At 38.5% G+C, this 18,753-nt stretch overlaps 1 protein-coding gene across 1 annotated transcript; it reads left to right on the top strand.

Annotated features, from left to right (window-relative positions):
- The first annotated feature begins 1,036 nt into the window (after positions 1-1,036).
- Positions 1,037-18,339, top strand: TMEM263 (transmembrane protein 263). The gene is made up of 3 exons (XM_040234805.1): positions 1,037-1,274; positions 13,507-13,573; positions 16,499-18,339. Exons 2-3 carry the CDS (start codon positions 13,513-13,515, stop codon positions 16,783-16,785), a joined length of 348 nt encoding a protein of 115 aa, XP_040090739.1. The 5' UTR covers positions 1,037-1,274; positions 13,507-13,512; the 3' UTR covers positions 16,786-18,339.
- Positions 18,340-18,753: the final 414 nt, after the last annotated feature.

The following is an 18,753-nucleotide window of genomic DNA, read 5'->3' as shown; positions in this document are numbered from 1 at the left end:
GCGCCGCGCCAGGTGGCAGGTGGCGAGAGAGGGGCACGAAGCCGGGTGTTCTAATTTTCAACTCACGTCCCTGGTGGCTCAGCCGGTAAAGTGCCCGCCTACAATGCGGGAGACTGGGGTTCAGTCCCTGGGTTGGGAAGATCTCATGGGGAAGGAAATGGCAACCCACTCCAGTATTCTTGCCTGGAAAATCCCATGGACGGAGGAGCCTGGTAGACTACAGTCCATAGGGTCGCAAAGAGTCGGACACGACTGAACGATTTCACTTTCACTTTTCTCGCTTCATTACTGAACACCCACTCTCCTGTCAATTTCCAGCTTCTGGCGAGCCCTCGGTAATGCGGTAAGTGGTGGGTGACCGCGGCGAAGCCGAGTTCTCCCATGATCAATTCTACGGGCAGAGATTTCAAATAAAAATAACAAAAACAGTGACAATAATAAATGAGCAATGTCTCTCAACAACAAAAAATAATAAAGGAGCAGCGTCTCTGTCGTCACCCCTGTCACCTGGAGAGTAAATAGAGGCTCACAGGGAGCCCCCAGGGTGAAAGGCTGAGAGCAGGCCCAGCTCATTCACCCTCCTGAGGGAAAGCAGGTAAGGGGACGTCGAGGCCCCGGGCCAAGGATTGGAGAAACTGGCAACCGTCCCATATTCCCTAGGGCGAAGGTTCGGAATTCAGAGCGACCGTTATCCGCGGCGGAACTGAACCTTCGCAGGGCCGCAGGCGTTGGCTGTAGGGCCGCAGAGCAGCCGACTACGCGTTCCTAGCGCTCCGCGCCCCTCGCCCGATCTGATTGGACGGCAGCAGGGAAGGGGGCGGGCCAGGGGGAAGCGCGCGGAGACCAGCCAGGGGTTCTCGCGGTTGCACCCAGCGGGAGAAGGGGCGGGAGTAGGCCTGAAGCTGAGGAGCGGCGCGCGTGCGCACGTCGGGAGGCGACCGGCTGGGGGCTGCTGGGAGGGCTGGGTAGTTCGAGAAACGGGTGGGCGTGTGCCCGGTGGGCGCGGGAGGGGCCCCGGGTGCGCGTGCGCGTTGGAGCGCGAGCCGTAGGAGGAGGCGGGAGCTGAGGAGGCGGTGGAGGGGGCGGGTCGCGTCGGCGCCACGTCCGCAGCCAGAGGCCGCCGTCGCAAACCGTGTCTTCTGGCTCCAGAGCCGGAGGAGGCGTCTCCGGAGCCTGCGACTGCCCGAGGCTGTGCCCACCGCTCAGGCCGCCTCGCCCTTCCTCGGTGCTGCCCGCTCCTCCGCCCGGCCCCGGCGCCGGCCCTCGACCCAGCGGTAAGTCGGTCAGGGAGGGTAGGGGGCGCCGTTCCGGCTTCCTGCCCTCTGTTGCCTTTTTCCGTTAGCTTTTCTGCACCTCACTGCCTCCCTGCCCAGGCTTGGCTGCCGGGAGCCTTTTTTGGTGGTGGTGGTGGCGAGGGGTTGCTGAACGGGGAAGGGGGAGGGGCGGGACCGTGTTGCGGGCTGGTGGAGGTTAGCTGGCGGGGTTACCCCCCCACCCCCACCCCTTTACTCGTTTCTGACTCCCCCGCCGTGGTTTGAGATTGGGACCCTTATTGGACGCTTCCTCCTGACTTCTTATCTCCTGGGGTGTCAGGCCGGAAAAATGGGGGGGTGGGAGGATGTCAGCAGCCTGGGAGAGGAGAGGGATGCGGCAGAGGGGGCTGCGTGCTTCCCCGCCCCGCTCACTCCTAACCTGTTGATAAACTGTTCTCTTGGGTTCAACCGCACGAGACTTGGTCCCCAGTGGACATTCCCAGTGCTCTTCCCAGGTAGCTCTGCCCCCACGCCTAACCTGAGCTTGAAAGTGAAGCGATGGACGGAGGTGCTGACGGCCCCGGGGGATGACTGGGGACCGCTGGAGCACCCATAAGTGCCATCAGTGCCTCCTGAGTCTACATAAAAACCATGCCTGCTATGCACACGCACCTCAAAACTGATCCCCAAGCTCCCACCTATGATCACTTCCTCTCTCCTAAGCAGATCGCCTCTTATATGTTAGAAGACAGAAATTCTGGAACTCTGTGGGAGTGGGGTTTGCTGGGTGTACAACGTGGAGCGGAGGGAGGAGGTGCTGAGCTCAGCCTCAGCCAGGGCTCCTTCAGGGTCATTTTCTGCCTCTCCTGCCACGTCACTCCCTCTGCTAAAGAAAAAAAAAAAAAAAAAAAAAAAGGACTTGCTAGTGCCCAGAGGGATGCGGCGGGGGGGAGGATGGCGGGGCGGGGGAAGGGGCCATTGGGAAAGATTTAGAAACACCCAGGGAAGGAGGAGAGTTTATTTGATTTATTCTGCCCTTGTGAACACTTCTGCTAATTCCAAATGAAAACACTTTATTTACTATCTGTGATTATTTGCTGTTTGTTGTTTAACCTTTAAAACTGGTGTGGGTGCTCTAAAGAGTTCCCCAGGAATATTGATATAACATCAACAGGTATGTCTGAGTGTGTGTACCCCTGTCTGTTTTCTTAAAGTAAGAAGGAAGTAACTTTTAATAAACTTATATGCATCCTGTTTTATTTTTTTTCACTTTCATTTTTTTAGTCTTTGTTATAACGTACACTAGAAAGCAAGTGCAGGAAAAATATGCCATTATGTAGAGAACATTGTTAGATCTTGTGTGTGGTTCTTTTTTAACTCCAGGAAAATCTTTATCTTTTTCTTGTTTTAGTCATTGAATTGTTGTTATGCTACTTCCTGAAGGTACCTTACTGGATTATACATAAACACCCTGAAAGGAGCGCTTTGACATGCTTGTTCAGAATAAACCTTCAGTATCTAACACAGTGTCTGACACATAGCAGGGACACAGATATCTGTTGAACTAATGAAGTATAATTTAGTGAAAATGACTGGTGTGCTGGTTATTTGGTTTGATAGGTTATTGTAATTCTGGTTAATGTTTCATTTAAGAGCAGCACTCAAAAATTGCCCTTTCAGTACTGTCAGTTGTTACTTGTCACTAGGTGTAAGTTTTCCTGGCAGATTTCTTTTTCTTTCCTGACACATTCAGTGCATTTCCTGCAGTTCACTTGCTGTTGATTTAATGGGCAGGGACCATTTTTAAAAGGAGCCTGTTGAGGAGAGAGCTGGTTAACTAGAGAAGCCTAAAAACAGTAAGCTGGTGTTTAATATACACTGTTTGTTGGTGTATGTGGGCTAAAGCTCTGTATAAATACATATTTTAAACTCCTTGTAGTTATTTGGCAAAGAAGCTAAAGCATAGGAGTGAGAACGTGGCAGAGTTTCTACATATATTAAAATATGTAGAATAATTTAGCTAATTGATTTATAGTCTTTTTCTTATAGGGAAATTGGCACTTACTGTTTAGTAAGAAATTTGTGAAGTGTCTTTGGAGGTAAACATCGTGCACTGTATTTTGTAGTTGTGCTTCATATACAGTTTGTTAGTGCTCTTTAACTTCCCTTGGTACACAGGGGTGTGGAGCCTTAGGCACATTTGAGTACTATTTTCAGATTTTCATTATTAACAAAAATTTTATATATATTACAGACATCTGTAAACAACACTGATTTGTTTTCTTTTAAAAAAGGGAGGGGGTTCATAGAGGCATTTGTTTACTTATTTCTATTATTGGAAGAAATTACCCTCTAGAGAACAGTGTTGTTATAAATCTTGCTCAATGTATTTGCCAGCTGTTATATCTATGATACTGTTGTACTGGACAAGAATTATTTCTCCGTGGCCTATAATGCTTAAAGGAACTGCAGATGAATTGCAGTCTACAGTAAAGAACTCTTTCACATTTCAGAGTTTCTTAAAAAAACATACTTATGACCAGTTTTAGCTGGTACTATAATTGTTTATTCACATGTCAGGACCACATGGTAAAACTGATTTATGTCCTTAGAGTAAGTTAAATTATTTATCCTGATCTAAAGGCTGTTTTCTGTCTTTATTGCCTTTCTTAGGAAAGTACATTTTTTAAAAAAGAAATTTGTGTGCAATATGAGTTCCTATAGAGCAGCCTTTTTTTGGTTTTTGAATGAAATTAAATAAATGATGGTAAAGTATATAACCACTGGATTGTAAACTCTTAGAGTAGTCCTCTGTTGTTTAATCACACTCACACTGAAACCTTGAGTGCCTAGCAGAGTACCTGGCACATAGCAGGGACCCAAGTATATGTTGAATTTAGGGCTGATGGTTTGCATAGAATTTAATAATGTTGTTTAAGGGTAATATTTTAAAATGGTCTTTTCAGTACTTTCATTGTCAGTTGTTATTTGTCTTCATGTGTATACTTTAAAATTTTATTAAGTAGATTATTTACCTCTTCCAGTTTTAGAGTATTAAGGGTGTATTTGTCTTCACAATTCCATATTTAAGAGATAAAAGTGTAATGATGATAATGACCAGGATGGTAATATAAAAAGTATTTCTCCTAGTGATGAAGTGATAATATTCATGAAGAGGTAATACCACCAGAAGTTTGGCACATATATGTGTGTAGAAGTTGGGAATGGTTTATGTGAGTAAAAAGTAAACATGGTATGACAGATAGTTAAGGATTTTAGCAAAAATACCTTTATAAGGAAAATTGGTGTCTTGGGTTCAGAAAAATATATTCCATATACTTAAATATACTTAAAAAGCTTTTACACAATTTTTACTACCCTAAAGTGTTCTGTAGTAATTTTAATAATACATACTTGCTGTTAATATGAGTGACGTACAAGAAATTAGACATTAAATATATATATATATACAAAACAAAAATCAATCTTTGTGGCGTCTTAGGGTTGCCGTCTGTGGGGTCGCACAGAGTCGGACACGACTGAAGCGACTTAGCAGCAGCAGCAGCAGGGCTTTCAAAGTGAAGTTGTTTCAGTCTAGATAGCCAGGTTCTGGCCTGCACAACTCTAGACTTTGCATTGTTTATTGATAATCCTGTTTGTAACTATTGATAACACTAGTAAATGTAAGTGTAAATGTAATTTAAGAATGGGGTAAACTAAGGGGAGGTGGAGTGTGGTTGGGCAGGGAAAAGAGCTGGTAAATTATACTCTGAAGATCCTGATGCTGGGAAAGATTGAAGGCAAAAGGAGGTGGCGGCAGCAGAGGATGAGTTGGACACGGCTTAGTGACTAAACAACAACCTACCCTGAAAGAAGCTCCAGGCAAGAATGACCTTTATTGAAAGTCTGGTTATCTTAAAAAATTCCCAAGCACTTTTAACTTTTTAGTTAGTGTATATTTAAAAATAAAACTACTTTGAATTACTGTATAGTAGAATTTATGCATTATATCTCTCCTGTGGTTCTTGAAGCCCCTGGCATACCAGTGCCTATTCTTCAGGAGGTACATCTGAAGAGCATGAATCCAGCTGAAAGTTTTTTTTTTAAAAACCAGAAATTTGGATCATGTATTGGTATGTGTATTTTCTTATGATGCTCAAAGGCAGTATGGATACAAATTACAGTTTTTTTTTCCATTTATTCCACAAATACTGTGTTTCGGCTTACAGCCAAAATATGTACTATAAGATGGTAAGAATTATACATAAGATTTTCAAATTGCAAATCAGGGAAAAGAGCTATAAGAGTGAAGGTCTTGGTGTGCTGTCAGGACTGGGGTTGGGGAGGGGAAGGGAACAAAACCATGAATAAAACTCAGTGATGTCATTTTCTTCAAGTCAGCATTTTGTGATTCAGGAACATTGCTTTTTAAAATGATCAACTTGATTTAAGGATAAAAACCTATTAGTTACAATAGCTATATAGATGAACTGTGTCATCTTTAAAAATATCCTTTGTGAATATCACTGATTTCTAAGACTTAAAAATATAATTTTCTTTAATTACAAAATCAATACATGTTTATGGTAGAAAACTAAAATATAGATGTTAAGTATATATCTCTCTATATATATAGAAATACCATGTATCTCTTCCTCCTCACCATATATATAATTTCTATCCCCTAGTGGCAATCTTTATTAGCACTTTGGAGCTTCCCAGGTGGCACTAGTGGTAAAGAACCCGCCTGTCAATGCAGGAGATGCAAGAAATGCAGGTTTGATCCCTGGGTCAGGAAGATCCCCTGGAGGAGGAAATGACAACCAGACTCCAGTATTCTTGCCTGGAGAATCCCATGGACAGAGGAGCCTGGCAGGCTACAGTCCATAGGGTTGCAAAGTTGGACATGACTGAAGCAACTTAGTGTGCATATTTACCTTCAGTCTTTTATGTGCACTTGAAAAAAATAGTATCGTGTGATATATGCCTTTTATATCCTCTAAATAGAACATTAACAGTCCCCCATAGTATTTGATCTTCATAAATGATTTTAATGTCTCATTGTATATATCTTTAGGAAGCTTATAAATTCATCTCTTGCTATCCATGAGACTACTTTGACTATCTTTAGGTATATTTTATTTTTGCTGGCTTCTCTTTTGCTCACTTCTTAAATATGAACAGTCCAATTAAGCTTATCAGTCTACTCTCTTACTGCACTTTTCCTTAGTCATACCACTTACCCCGTGCAACTTTAGCTGTCACTTCAGACCATTCTTAGGACCTCAGTTCTAACTCAGACTTCATGCTAAGTTTCAGGCCCTTTAAGTCCAATTGACTGCTAAATGTCTCCTATTGATGCACTGAAGGTATCTCAAATAGCTGTTCAGGAACAGATCATAGTCAACAGTCAGTGTACACTTAATTAAAGGGGCGATCTCATGGTAAGTGTTCTTATTGCAATAAAATAAACATTAAAAAAAAAAGTCCATCTCTCTCCGCATTCGTTTTCTCTCTTCTGTCCCCTGTCTTCATCATTTCTGTTTTGTTTCTCACACTAGAAATTTTATATCCTATATTCTCCTTCTGTCTCACATTAACACCCAAGTTATGTTCTACTTCACACAAAAAATTCCAGTATTTGAGTGTCCACTTACTAAGGCATTGATTAAGGCTCTGGGAATGAAGCAGTGACAACACTAGGCTTTGTTACAATAGCTTTCATTCTAATTGGGAGAGACACAGAATAAACACGTATACCAAGTGACAGTAAAAGCAATGAAGAAAATAGAGCAGTGTTAGATGGAAATGGTAGGGAAAGGAGTTAGGAGGGTGCTAATCTGTTTTAAGGTAGTCAGGGAAGACCTCTGAGAAGGGGACATTTGCACAGACCTGAAGGAAGTAAGGAATCAAGCCATGTACATGTATTGGGGAAGAGCCTTTCAGGAAAAGATGAGCAAAGAAGCCTATGTTGTCAGGCTGGAGTGAGCAAGAAACAGAATGGTAGGGGATGATATCAGGGTATTTGATGCTGACCCTCAAAGGCGAAGGAAAGGACTCTGGATTATATTCTGAGCAAAATAGGAAGCAGCTGGAAGGTTTTAAGCAGAGTATGACATGGCTAGACTGAAGGAAGAGCAAAGATAGAAGCTTGGAGGCCGGTTAAGAGACTTTGTAGTTGTCCAAATAAGAGATCGTGATGGGTTAGTTAAAAGTGGTAGCAGGAGAGGTGATGTGTAGTAGTTGTATCTTGGCCTTATTCAGGCAACGGAATTTACCAACGATATGATGGGAATGTTAAAAAGGAAATCAAGGGTGACTTCTGGGGTTTTGGTCTAAATATTTATTTAGACAAGAACAATTGACAAGAGTTCAGGTTGCTGTTCCATCTCATTAGACTATAAAGTAGCCACTTGCTGTATTTAATCTCTGTCCTTCCATCTGATCTTGGTTTAGTTAGCTTCTTAAAATACAGATCTGACAGTATTACTTGGCTGATGGCTCCTCATTGCCTGTTGGCAGGAGAGTAAACTCACTTAATAGTATTTAGATGAATTTGCATACATCTTTTATGCTATCATAGAATACAACAGCTCTGATCTTTTAAAATGATGGTCTTTTTCTTTTTTAAGCTACCAGGTAGATAAATGTGAAGAAGTTACATTTTGTTTTTTTAAAAGGGATTCTGTATTAGGAGGAAAAGGCAAGATTTTGGTAGGAATTTGTGGGATATATACAGAAAAGCAGAAATGTATGTAGTTACTAGCATGTCTGTTTTATAACTCCAGCTAAAATATGAAAGGTGTATGTGTTTATAATATCCCTGTATTTCTGTACAGAATATTGTGACATCTGTTAATTACTTAATCACCCAAATGATCTCCTGGTATACAGATACTGGGTTTAGTGCTGAGTAAGGCAGACAAAGTGTCTTTCCTTTTGGAATTAACAGTTCAGTGGGGAAGAAAGTGGGGATCCCAGGTAACTCAGTGGTAAAGAATCCACCTGCAATGCAGGAGATATGGGTTCAAGTCCAAGATCCCCTGGAGAAGGAAATGGCACCCCCCTCCAGTATTCTTGCCTGGGAAATCCCGTGGACAGAGGAGAACCTGGTGGGCTACAGCCCATGGGGTCACAAAGAGTCGGACAGGACTGAAGTGACTACAACAATGGGGAAGAAAGTGGCTCCAAAATAGTTATTTCTCAAGAAGGGGCACACACACTCCTGGCCATTCTGCCAGGAGTTTCTGCATATTTTTGTTTTCAGTTGTTAAGTAGTATTCTGAGAGTGAGGGTTAGAATATCTTTAATTTCTGTTTCCTGAACAGCAAGGATCTGGAGAAGTTATTTGTCCTCAGTCATATAGTTTATATAGTCAAGGTGGAATTCAAATGCAGGTTCTCTGATCCCAAAACTTTAAACACTGTGCTGTATAATTCTTATAATCTTAACATGACAATGAGTTAAATAAATATAAAAATGAGAATGAAAATAAATTTAACTTTCTGGCTTAAAGTTTCAAAATGAAAGCAAATCAGTCAGGAACTCCTAGTAATGCATCAGCTGCTACTCTTTCAGATATTTAATTGTTGTTGTTGTCAGAGGTTACATATCTTCAGTGTTACTTTTAAAATCTTAAGTGTGTATGAAATACATTAAGTTGACGAGACCAGCATAAGATGAGGTGCGCTTGATCTGTGGTCTGAGTCAGACTTTTAATTAGAGCAACTAAAAATTACTTATTTAAGCACAGGATGTATGCTGCTGAATGCTAAGGGTACAGTTACACACCCTTTAGGTTTTAAAGACAGTTCAAGTTGAATTAAGTTAAATTACCTTTGAAAAGTCTCACCTCTCAGACTGCTACCTCTAGCACCATTTGCCGTCAGTGTGTTTTGCCTGGCTTATTGACATACGGAAGGAAATATGAATGACTTTTTATTTGATCAACTGGTGCCTAAAAGCAATAGGAGTCATAAAGGAAAAGGGAACTTCCCTGACCCTCCTCTGATCACTTAACATTAGTCCTGATAAACACTGCAGTACGTGTAAACCCTGAAAACCCTAGGTTGAGACTGATAGGTCTTTCTGTGCTCATTTCTGTTCGCTTGTTCTCCCCACACAGCCAGAATGATCTCTAAAAAGGGTAACTCAGGACACATGACCTCCCTGGTCAGCTCCTTTCTCTGGCTCCCCATCTCAGAGTTACGAGATAATCACCTCTCTGGCCTGTAAGGGACTGTGTCACCCATACCTCACTCTGACCTCCTCTCCTACTGCGTTTTGCTGCAGCCCCCGCCACATTTTTCTGGCTGTTCCTTCCTGTTTGTGGTAAGCTCCTACTTAAGGACCTTTGCTTTTATTGTTTTTTCTGCCTTGAGGGCACTTGACTGAAGTACCTTTTGTCCTTAGCTCCTTTGGGATGTCACCACAATGAGGCCTTCAAAGACTCTCCCAGTTAAAATATTACATCCTCTCCCCTTCATCTTTTTTTTCCACAGCAGTTAACATTATATGATACACAGTATGAAACTGAAAGTTGCTCAGTCGTGTCTGACTCTTTGCCCTCCCATGGACTGTAGCTCTCCAGGCTCCTCTGTCTGGAATTCTCCAGGCAAGAATACTGGAGTGGGTAGCCACTCCCTTCTCCAGGGGATCTTCCTAATTCAGGGATTCAACCTGGTTCTCCTGCGTTGCAGGCAGATTCTTCACTGTTTGAGCCACCAGTGAAGTCCCAATATACAGTATATTCTTTGCATATTTATTCTTTCCCACTAGACAATATGGGATGTTCATGATGGAGTTTTGGTCTGTATTGATCACAGCTATATCCCATGCATAAAACATGACACATAGTAGGTACTCAGTCTGTCAATCAGCATATTAAAGTATACTGTTTTCACAATATTATTTTTTCCTAGCTTTCTTGAGATATAATTGACATACCGCATTGTGTAAGTCTAGGTGTATAATGTGATACACATATATTGCAAAATGTTTATCAGTTTAAGGTTAGTTAACACATCCTTAACTCATATAATTACTTTTGTTGTTGTTACTATGGTGAGAACTTTTTAAAATCTATTAGCAACTTTTAAGCATACATTACAGTATTGTTAACTGTAGTCATCATGCTGTACATTAGATCCTCAGAACTTATTCCTCTTATAATGGAAAGTTTGTACCCTTTGACCAACATGTTATTTCCCCAACTCTACACCCCTAGCCCCATGTCATCACCTTATCTTTAAGTTTGGCTTTTTTAGATTTCATATATAATTGAGATTATATACTGTTTGTCTTTCTCTGACTTATTTCACTTAAAATAATATCCTCAAAGTTCATGCATGTTTTGCAGATGGTAGGATTTTATAATATTCTTTAAAATCTCTATTGTGTATTTACAGATTTAATAATTTAGGCTCTATAGTTTTATGATTAGTAAATACTTATTTGAGTACTGAGGTCACAACCCTAGTTTTCTGGCCAAGCAAGAAAGCTTTTATACTAGTCTTTTTTAAATCTTTACTTAGTCAAGTGAATATTAAAGCAAATATTTTAAGATAGTAAAGAAAATTGGGCAAAGAAAGTTTGTTTTTCATCCCAACATAGCTTATTTTATTTCTTAGTTTCCCTTATTACTTGTACTTAGACATAATCATAGTATAATGTGTTTTTTAATAGTAGATTTTGAATTAGTTTGCTAGTGAACACTTCTGTTTATAAGAGCTCTGATAACAATACAAAGTAATCAAAATCCTCCTCTAAGTGATTCAGATTGGTACTGTCATCTCTATAGAAGAATGTCATGTTTTTATGAAATTATTCAGGTAGAATTTTTTTTTTAGTTCATAGTATAGTTTTTCTTTAAGTCTCTTGTGAAATAAATGATAGTTAACCAGTATTCTGTAGAGAATACCAGATGTACTTCCAGAGGTATAAGCTGGATTTAGAAAAAGCAGAGGAACCAGAGATCAAATTGCCAACATGTGTTGGATCATAGAGCAAAGGAATTCCAGAAAAACATCTACTTCTGCTTCATTGACTACTTTAAACCTTTGACTGTGTGGATCACTACAAACTGGAAAATTCTTAAAGAGATAGGAATACCAGACCACCTGCCAGTCTCCTGAGAAAACTCTATGTAGGTCAAGAAGCAACAGTTAAAAAACTCACATAGAACAACAGACTGGTACAAAATTGGGAAAGGAGTCAGGCTGTATATTGTCACCCTGCTTATTTAACTTTATATGCAGAGTACAGCATGTGAAATGCCAGGCTGGATGAATCACAGGCTGGAATCAAGAGTGCTGGGAGAAATATAAATAACCTCAGATATGCAGAAAGTGAAGAGGAACTAAAGAGCCTCTTGATGAGAGTGAATTAGGAGAGTGAAAAAGCTGGCTTAAAACTCAACATTCAGAAAACTAAGATCATGTCATCTGGTTCCATCACTTCATGGCAAACAGATGGGGAAGCAATGGAAACAGTGACAGACTTTATTTTCTTGGACTCCAAAATCACTGTGGACAGTGACTGCAGCCATGAAATTAAAAGACACTTGCTCCTTGAAAGAAAAGCTATGACAAACCTAGACAGCATATTAAAAAGCAGAGACATCACTTTGTTGACAAATGTTTGTCTAGTTAAGGGTAGTTTTTCCACTAGTCATGTATGGATATGACAATTGAACCATAAAGAAGGCTGAGCGCTGAAGGATGATGGATGCTTTTGAACTGTGGTGTTGGAGGAGACTCTTGAGAGTCCCTTGGACATCAAAGAGACCAAGCCAGTCAATCCTAAAAGAAGTCAACTCTGAATATTCATTGGAAGGACTGATGCTGAAGCTGAAGCTCCAATACTTTGGCCACCTGATGGGAAGAGCTGACTCACTGGAAAAGACTTTGATACTGGGAAAGATTGAGGGCAGGAGAAGAAGGGGGTACCAGAGAATGAGATGATTAGATGGCATCATCAACTCAATGGACATGAGTTTGAGCAAACTCCGGGAGATACTGAGGGACTGGGAAGCCTGGCATGCGGCAGTCTATGGGGTTGCAGAGTCAGACATGACTTGGCAACTAAACATAGGTTTTTCTTTAGGTCTGTTGTAAAATAAAATATATATATATATTTTAGTATGCATCATGTAAGATTTATTATTAAGATTTATTGTCTAAGTAATAAAAACATCATCTCAAAAAATTAACAGTAACGTGATGGAATTATCTAGCATTCAGTCCATATTAAACTTTCCCTAGTTTTTCCAAGAATGTCTTTCATGGCTAATATTTGTCCCTCACCTTGAACAAATATCCAGTTGAAGTTTATATATTATGATGAAAGGTGTTCAGTTTTCCTAGTGTCTTTCTGCCCAAGAAGTAATCACTATCCTATTTACCTGTCAGGTCTGTACTTTTATACTTATGCTATATATGTTATATATGTAAAATAATATATTGTTTTTGTTTAAAATTTTACTTAAGTGGTATTATAATGTGTATTATTCAACAGTTTTCTACTTTATTATTTTTTGGGGGGTGGGGGGGTTCAGGATGGGGAACACATGTACACCTGAGGTGGATTCATGTCAATGTATGGCAAAACCAATACAGTATTGTAAAATAAAGTAAAAATAAAATTTAAAAAAATAGAATAAACAACAACAACAACAACAACAAAAAACCAATATAGTAAAGTAATTAGCCTCCAATTTAAATAAATAAATTTATATTTTAAAAAATGAAATATTCTGTAGGAGGAAGCACTTAACATTTTTGTCTGCTGACTCCCACCTTTCAACTTTATTTCAATTAGTAATTTTCAATTTAAGTTTCAATTTAAGTTTTCAACTAAGTTTCAATTAAGTTTCAATTTAAGTTTTCAATTTAAGTTTGTGTAGTACAACATAGAGCCTGTATTGTGCCTGCCAATCTTTGCTTGATTTAAAATTTATGTTTTCAACCAGTAATTTTAAGTATTTCTCAGCACCACAAAGTAGGAGACAAACAGGTGAAGTAGTCTTGTTATGGATGTTTTAAAATGTTGTTTATCAGGAGTTCCCTGGTTGGTGGTTAGGATTCTGTGCTTTCATTGTCGCGGTCTCAGTTTAATGCCTGGCCGCATAGCTTGGCCAAAATAATAATAAATAAGTAAAATGTTGTTTATCAACTTAATAAAGTTGATTAAGTGTTAATAAGCATATGATAAGAGTAGTTTCGGAGGTTGAAATTGAGATGTGTGTGTTTTTTAGGTGATCATGAATCAGACAGATAAAAATCAAGAAATCCCATCATACCTTAGCGATGAGCCACCAGAAGGTAAGTACACATCAATAGCACTAAGAAAGAAAAAACGTCCTAGTGAATTAAAGTTCAGATTGTCTTTATTAAATTTAAAGTAACAACCTGTTTTGTCAGCAAATGTGTTCCAAAAATACTTAAATATTTTTTTAATAAGAAAGCACAGATATTATGAATAGGGACACTATGTAACTGTTTTATTGTTTAAGATCTATTTTTCTGCTACTCTTTTATTCTAAGACCATTTCACAAGTAGAGTATCCTTTCATTTATAAAGAATTGGGTGGGGTACAGAGGAAGGATGGACTGGGTTTAGTTTTGATGTCATGAATACAAAAACTCAATTCAGGAGGCACTTGAGATTTGTTAAACTCCTGTTATTGACTATGTTATAATAGGTAACTTCCTTTTTTAATACATGGTCTTGGGGTTTGCTTAATTTATTTTTTAGTTTGAAAATCGTGACATCAGGAATCATTTTTATCTTTACTTCAAAAATCTTTGGAAACACGAAACGCACACCTGAATGTTTCGACTATACACAGAAACAACTAGCTGTTTTCTTTGCTTTATTTTTTAGGGACTAGAACTCTGGAGTATTGAAAAGAAAAGTTAGGGCTCAATGAGAAAGTAAATAAGGACTTGTGAGAATGATGTCAGGAAAGAGATCAAGGCTATCCAGGAGTATGACTGTTAAGGAAGAGAACAGCCTCAACAGTGTCTTTATATTGGCAACCTGTTAAACAAAAGTAGTCTGCAAAGTGAATAATTTTTATGGTGGTAATTAAGAGCACAGTGATAACAATATTAAAATTGGTCTGATTTGATGGAGAAAAATTGTCTTCATTAAATGCATGTACACCAAATTTAGCATGTGAGGTATTCAGCATGAGGTTTTCATGTTTTATCCTCAAGTCAAGATTCCCCCCACCACCACCTTTTCCTAGTGTTACTAACCTTGATTACAGAAGAATTACCACTTATGTAATTCTTTTGATCATAATGTTATAATATATTCAAATGCTTACCTGTGTCTTAAGTCTCTTATTTAGCTATTTTAAAATTTATATTAACTATGCTTACTACTCAAATAGTTTCAATTAAAAAATTGGTTTTATAAATTTAACTATTGCTGTATCTTTATAAGTGAGCTATTTTGACTAAGCAGTGAGGCTTTCTTCCTTGTGAAATGATGTAAACTCTCCAAACAATGAGAAGAAAATGTTACTCAAGTAAATTTGTGCCTTGTGTATTTAAAGAAACTCTATTTTCAGAATTTTTTCTCTCTTAAATATTGTTGGTTTCCCAGTTATCTAACCACGATTTTAGTAGCTTTGGTGGTCTTAGTTGAACCTATTTACCCATGAATTTACCTTTCTTGTGTGAGCTTATACCTTTTTAGTGGTTATAGCCTGACTTATAGTTACCAAGCATTTTTTCATGAAGTTAAAAAAAAATAAAAACACCATTGGTCATGTGTTGTTGCTGCCTGAGTCACTAGATTATGAAGGAGAAAAGATCTCTGTGCATTTGAGAGTGGCAGAAGTGAATTTTTATGAAGTCTTCCTGCTAGTCATTTTATGCTGGAGTTTGGGTTACATGCCAGTTTGAGTGCCTCTATTAAACAAACAGAAACAACTCATGACAGTAAATCTGACTTTCTCATATTGATGTTCCATTTCTGGGAGTGTATGATGAGTTTTTACAAACTAGATGCTTAAATCACATATTCTCTTCTATAAAAATTACTGAGCCTGTGGAAGTATTAACTATAGCTATGGTTTTCTCAATACAAAATAGATTTTATGTAGGTGACATGATTTTAAGTGATGAATAATTTTCCTGTTTTTACATATAGTATTAGCTCTTAAAATACATTATGAAGGAGCGCATAGAATAGAAACCCAAATATATTTAAATTAGCGGTTCTCCAATTATTTTGCCTTGGGATGCTTTCTACTTTCAAAACTTGAGGATTCCAAAGAGCTTGTGTCTTTGTTGATACTTGCCATATTAACAGTAAAAACAGAAACTAAGTATTTTACTGTGAAGAGAATTCAGCAGGCCCATGTAACACATTTTTTGAAAAATATACAACTATTTTCCAAAAAAAGAGAAATAACATTGTGAGCAGAGTGGCATTTTGTTTATGGCAGTGCCATGGCTTGCAGGATTTTAGTTCCCCAACAAGGGAATGAATGCAGGCCTTTGGCATTGAAAGGGTGGGGTCCTAACCACTGAACCACCAGGGAATTCCTGACATTGTTTTAAAATTTTTGCAAATCTCTTTAATATTTGGATTAATAGAAGAGAGAGAGATTCTCGTAGTTGCTTCTGTGTTTAGTCTGTTGTGTTACTGCACATCATTTAGCTTCTGGAAAATCCTGTTGTAGACTGGTGGCAGAATGAAAGTGAAGAGACACGTTAATATTGATGTTTTAGTATTACTATGAAAGCAGTTTGTAACCCCTTAAATAGTCCTGGGGATACTCAGGGGTTCCAGACCACACCTTGAGAACCAGTGCTTTAAATGAGGAAGCTTTTTTCAATAATGACTGAATTCTATCAAGGAAATAAGGGCTAAATATATTTATCTTTTTTTCATGCTTTTAGGATATAAAACAAAGCTTTTTAAAAATTAACAGCAACAAAATCAAGGAAATACTTAAAATAGTTTTCTGTTTTATGAAAGTTGTCAAGTCTTTAAAGCATTTCTTCTCATAGATACTAAGACTTAACATTGGACCAAAATGTTTTAAAAACGTGTACAATTATGCCCTTGAGGGAATAGTTCATCTGATCAATGTCTTGATCAGATTTGTGTTTATTTGGTTGACCTTATCAATACAGTCTCCTGATTGTTAGGAAGTCTTAGGCTACTCAGTGACTTGTACTGTTTTTATAAAGACTTACATTTGACTGTCTTATATTTTCTCTCATTAGGTTCAATGAAAGATCACCCACAACAGCAACCAGGCATGCTGTCCCGTGTGACTGGGGGCATCTTCAGTGTTACAAAGGGAGCTGTTGGCGCCACCATTGGTGGCGTGGCTTGGATTGGTGGAAAGAGTCTGGAGGTGACCAAAACAGCTGTCACAACTGTGCCTTCCATGGGAATAGGGCTGGTGAAAGGGGGTGTGTCTGCTGTGGCTGGAGGTGTTACAGCTGTTGGGTCTGCTGTTGTAAACAAAGTGCCCTTAACAGGAAAGAAAAAAGACAAATCTGACTAAAATATGGAGATACACTTGTTCTCCACAGCATTATGATGCCAGTGGCATTGAATTGCTAAATTATGGACTACAACCAAGTCACCTGTTTTGGACGTTCATCTTCTAACTGCTGTGTTGAAAGTATTGATGACTGACTGACTGGCTTTTGTCTAAAAAGAAGAGACCAATACTAGCACAGTGTATGAAGGTTTCTCATACTTAAATTCCAGCTTTTTATCTGGTAAAATGTTACACTTATTCAGTTGTAACTGAAGATATGGTGTATTTGAATATTTACTATATAAGTCTTTCAGTTTAACTCAGAATGTGAAAGTTGAATTTAGTGGGTGATCTTCACAGTTCCATATGTATAATGTGCCAGGTAACTCATCTGCCCCTTAAGAAGGGAACCTTGAACTGCATAAACTGTACCTTTGATGTGCCTAATAGTTTCAGATGTTTTAATTAGTTTTTTTTTAATAACCATAGTTGATTAGACCAAGAGGCATTCTTTTATTATTTAAGATGGTAAAAGTAGCAGGAACTAGAGAAGGTTAAAAGATTCATGGTTTTGTGAGTATTAATCATCTTGTATTAGACATGCATTATATTAATTTAATCATTGATGCCTTACAAAAGAAAACATCTTTTCTAATACCCTGAATACGTGCGGTTCTTAGGATTATTATTATATATGGATTCTTTCAAAAGTTGTTTGTGAAATTAGTTTTCCCTCAAGAATCTCAGGATTAGTGGGGTAAAGGCATTTCTTGCTCTCAGCAGATAAGATAGTGCTTGTTAACTGTCAGTAGTTATACCAAATTGTATACTTCAACCTGGGTTCATGCTCCATCATTAATAAACCTTACAGTGCCTAAGAACATTTCTTTGCTGGTCAGAAGCTATGTTAAAAGAGTTTCATTTAAGGAGGAACACATAAATCATTTTAAGTTCTTAAGAATTATCTGAAGCATCCAAGATATAAAAAGAATTCTTTACACCTATTTTGTCTCACGTGCTTACATACTCAGTTGTGCCCAATTCTTTGTGACTCCATGGACTGTAACCCATCAAGTTCTTTTGTCCATGGAATTTTTCAGGCAAGAATACTGGAGTGGGTTGTGATTTCCTACTCCAGGGGATCTTCCCAATGCAGGGATCAAACCCATGTCTCCCACTTGTGCCACCTGGGAAGCCCCATTTTGTCTCAAGGATGGCTTAAATTATTAGCAGTACCCCTTTTAAAAAAACACAGTAAAAGCAATTATGGATATATGATTTAAATTGAATAGAATGGGCTCCATAGATTAGTTCTGAAGATTAAGGATATTGATAAGTGCTATCAATCTTTGACAGGTTTTTTAAAGGTTATCTTACAGTCCTTTAAAGCAGCAGTAGACTTTGTATCATTTTCCAAGTCAACTTCAGGCAGGGAATTCAATTTTTTGGTTATGGATGATAAGCGTGTCGTATCTTAATAACATCTCATCACGTCTTGTTCATTCTAAAAGAATATGACTTAGCTGGAATTCATCTTTGTTTCATGTTCAATTTCATAAAAATTTTAAAGTGGAATGTATATTCGGCATATCTTTTAACTAAGGGTTTAATCCAAGTTTGAAAAATCTTAATTTTCTTTAACTTAAGTTTCGAAATTTGCTACCATTCTGCACTTTTTTTTTTTTAATGAGCGAGGGGAAGAAAGGAGGTGATACTCTGAAGTCAGTAAGTAAAAATAGCACTCCTGAGAACTTAAATCACTCCAACACCCAAAGCTTAAGTGTTTGTTTGCAAACCCCTACGGGTTTTACATTAATAATGTGGATCAACAAATGGATAAAAACAAAACTTAACTTTTAAAAGCTTTTATAAATACCAGCAGGGACTTACCCAATTCCAGTTTCCTGAACCTTTCTACCATATACAAATCTGGAAAGTCATTAAGGAGTTAATCAGAAATTAAATTGCCATTTATTTCATCCAGTATGA

This window comes from Oryx dammah, unplaced genomic scaffold (genome assembly GCF_014754425.2).
Source record: "Oryx dammah isolate SB20612 unplaced genomic scaffold, SCBI_Odam_1.1 HiC_scaffold_29, whole genome shotgun sequence".
Classification (NCBI taxonomy): Eukaryota; Metazoa; Chordata; class Mammalia; order Artiodactyla; family Bovidae; genus Oryx; species Oryx dammah.
The sequence above is the reverse complement of the archived record's forward strand: the minus strand, read 5'-3'. Positions and strand labels throughout refer to the sequence as shown.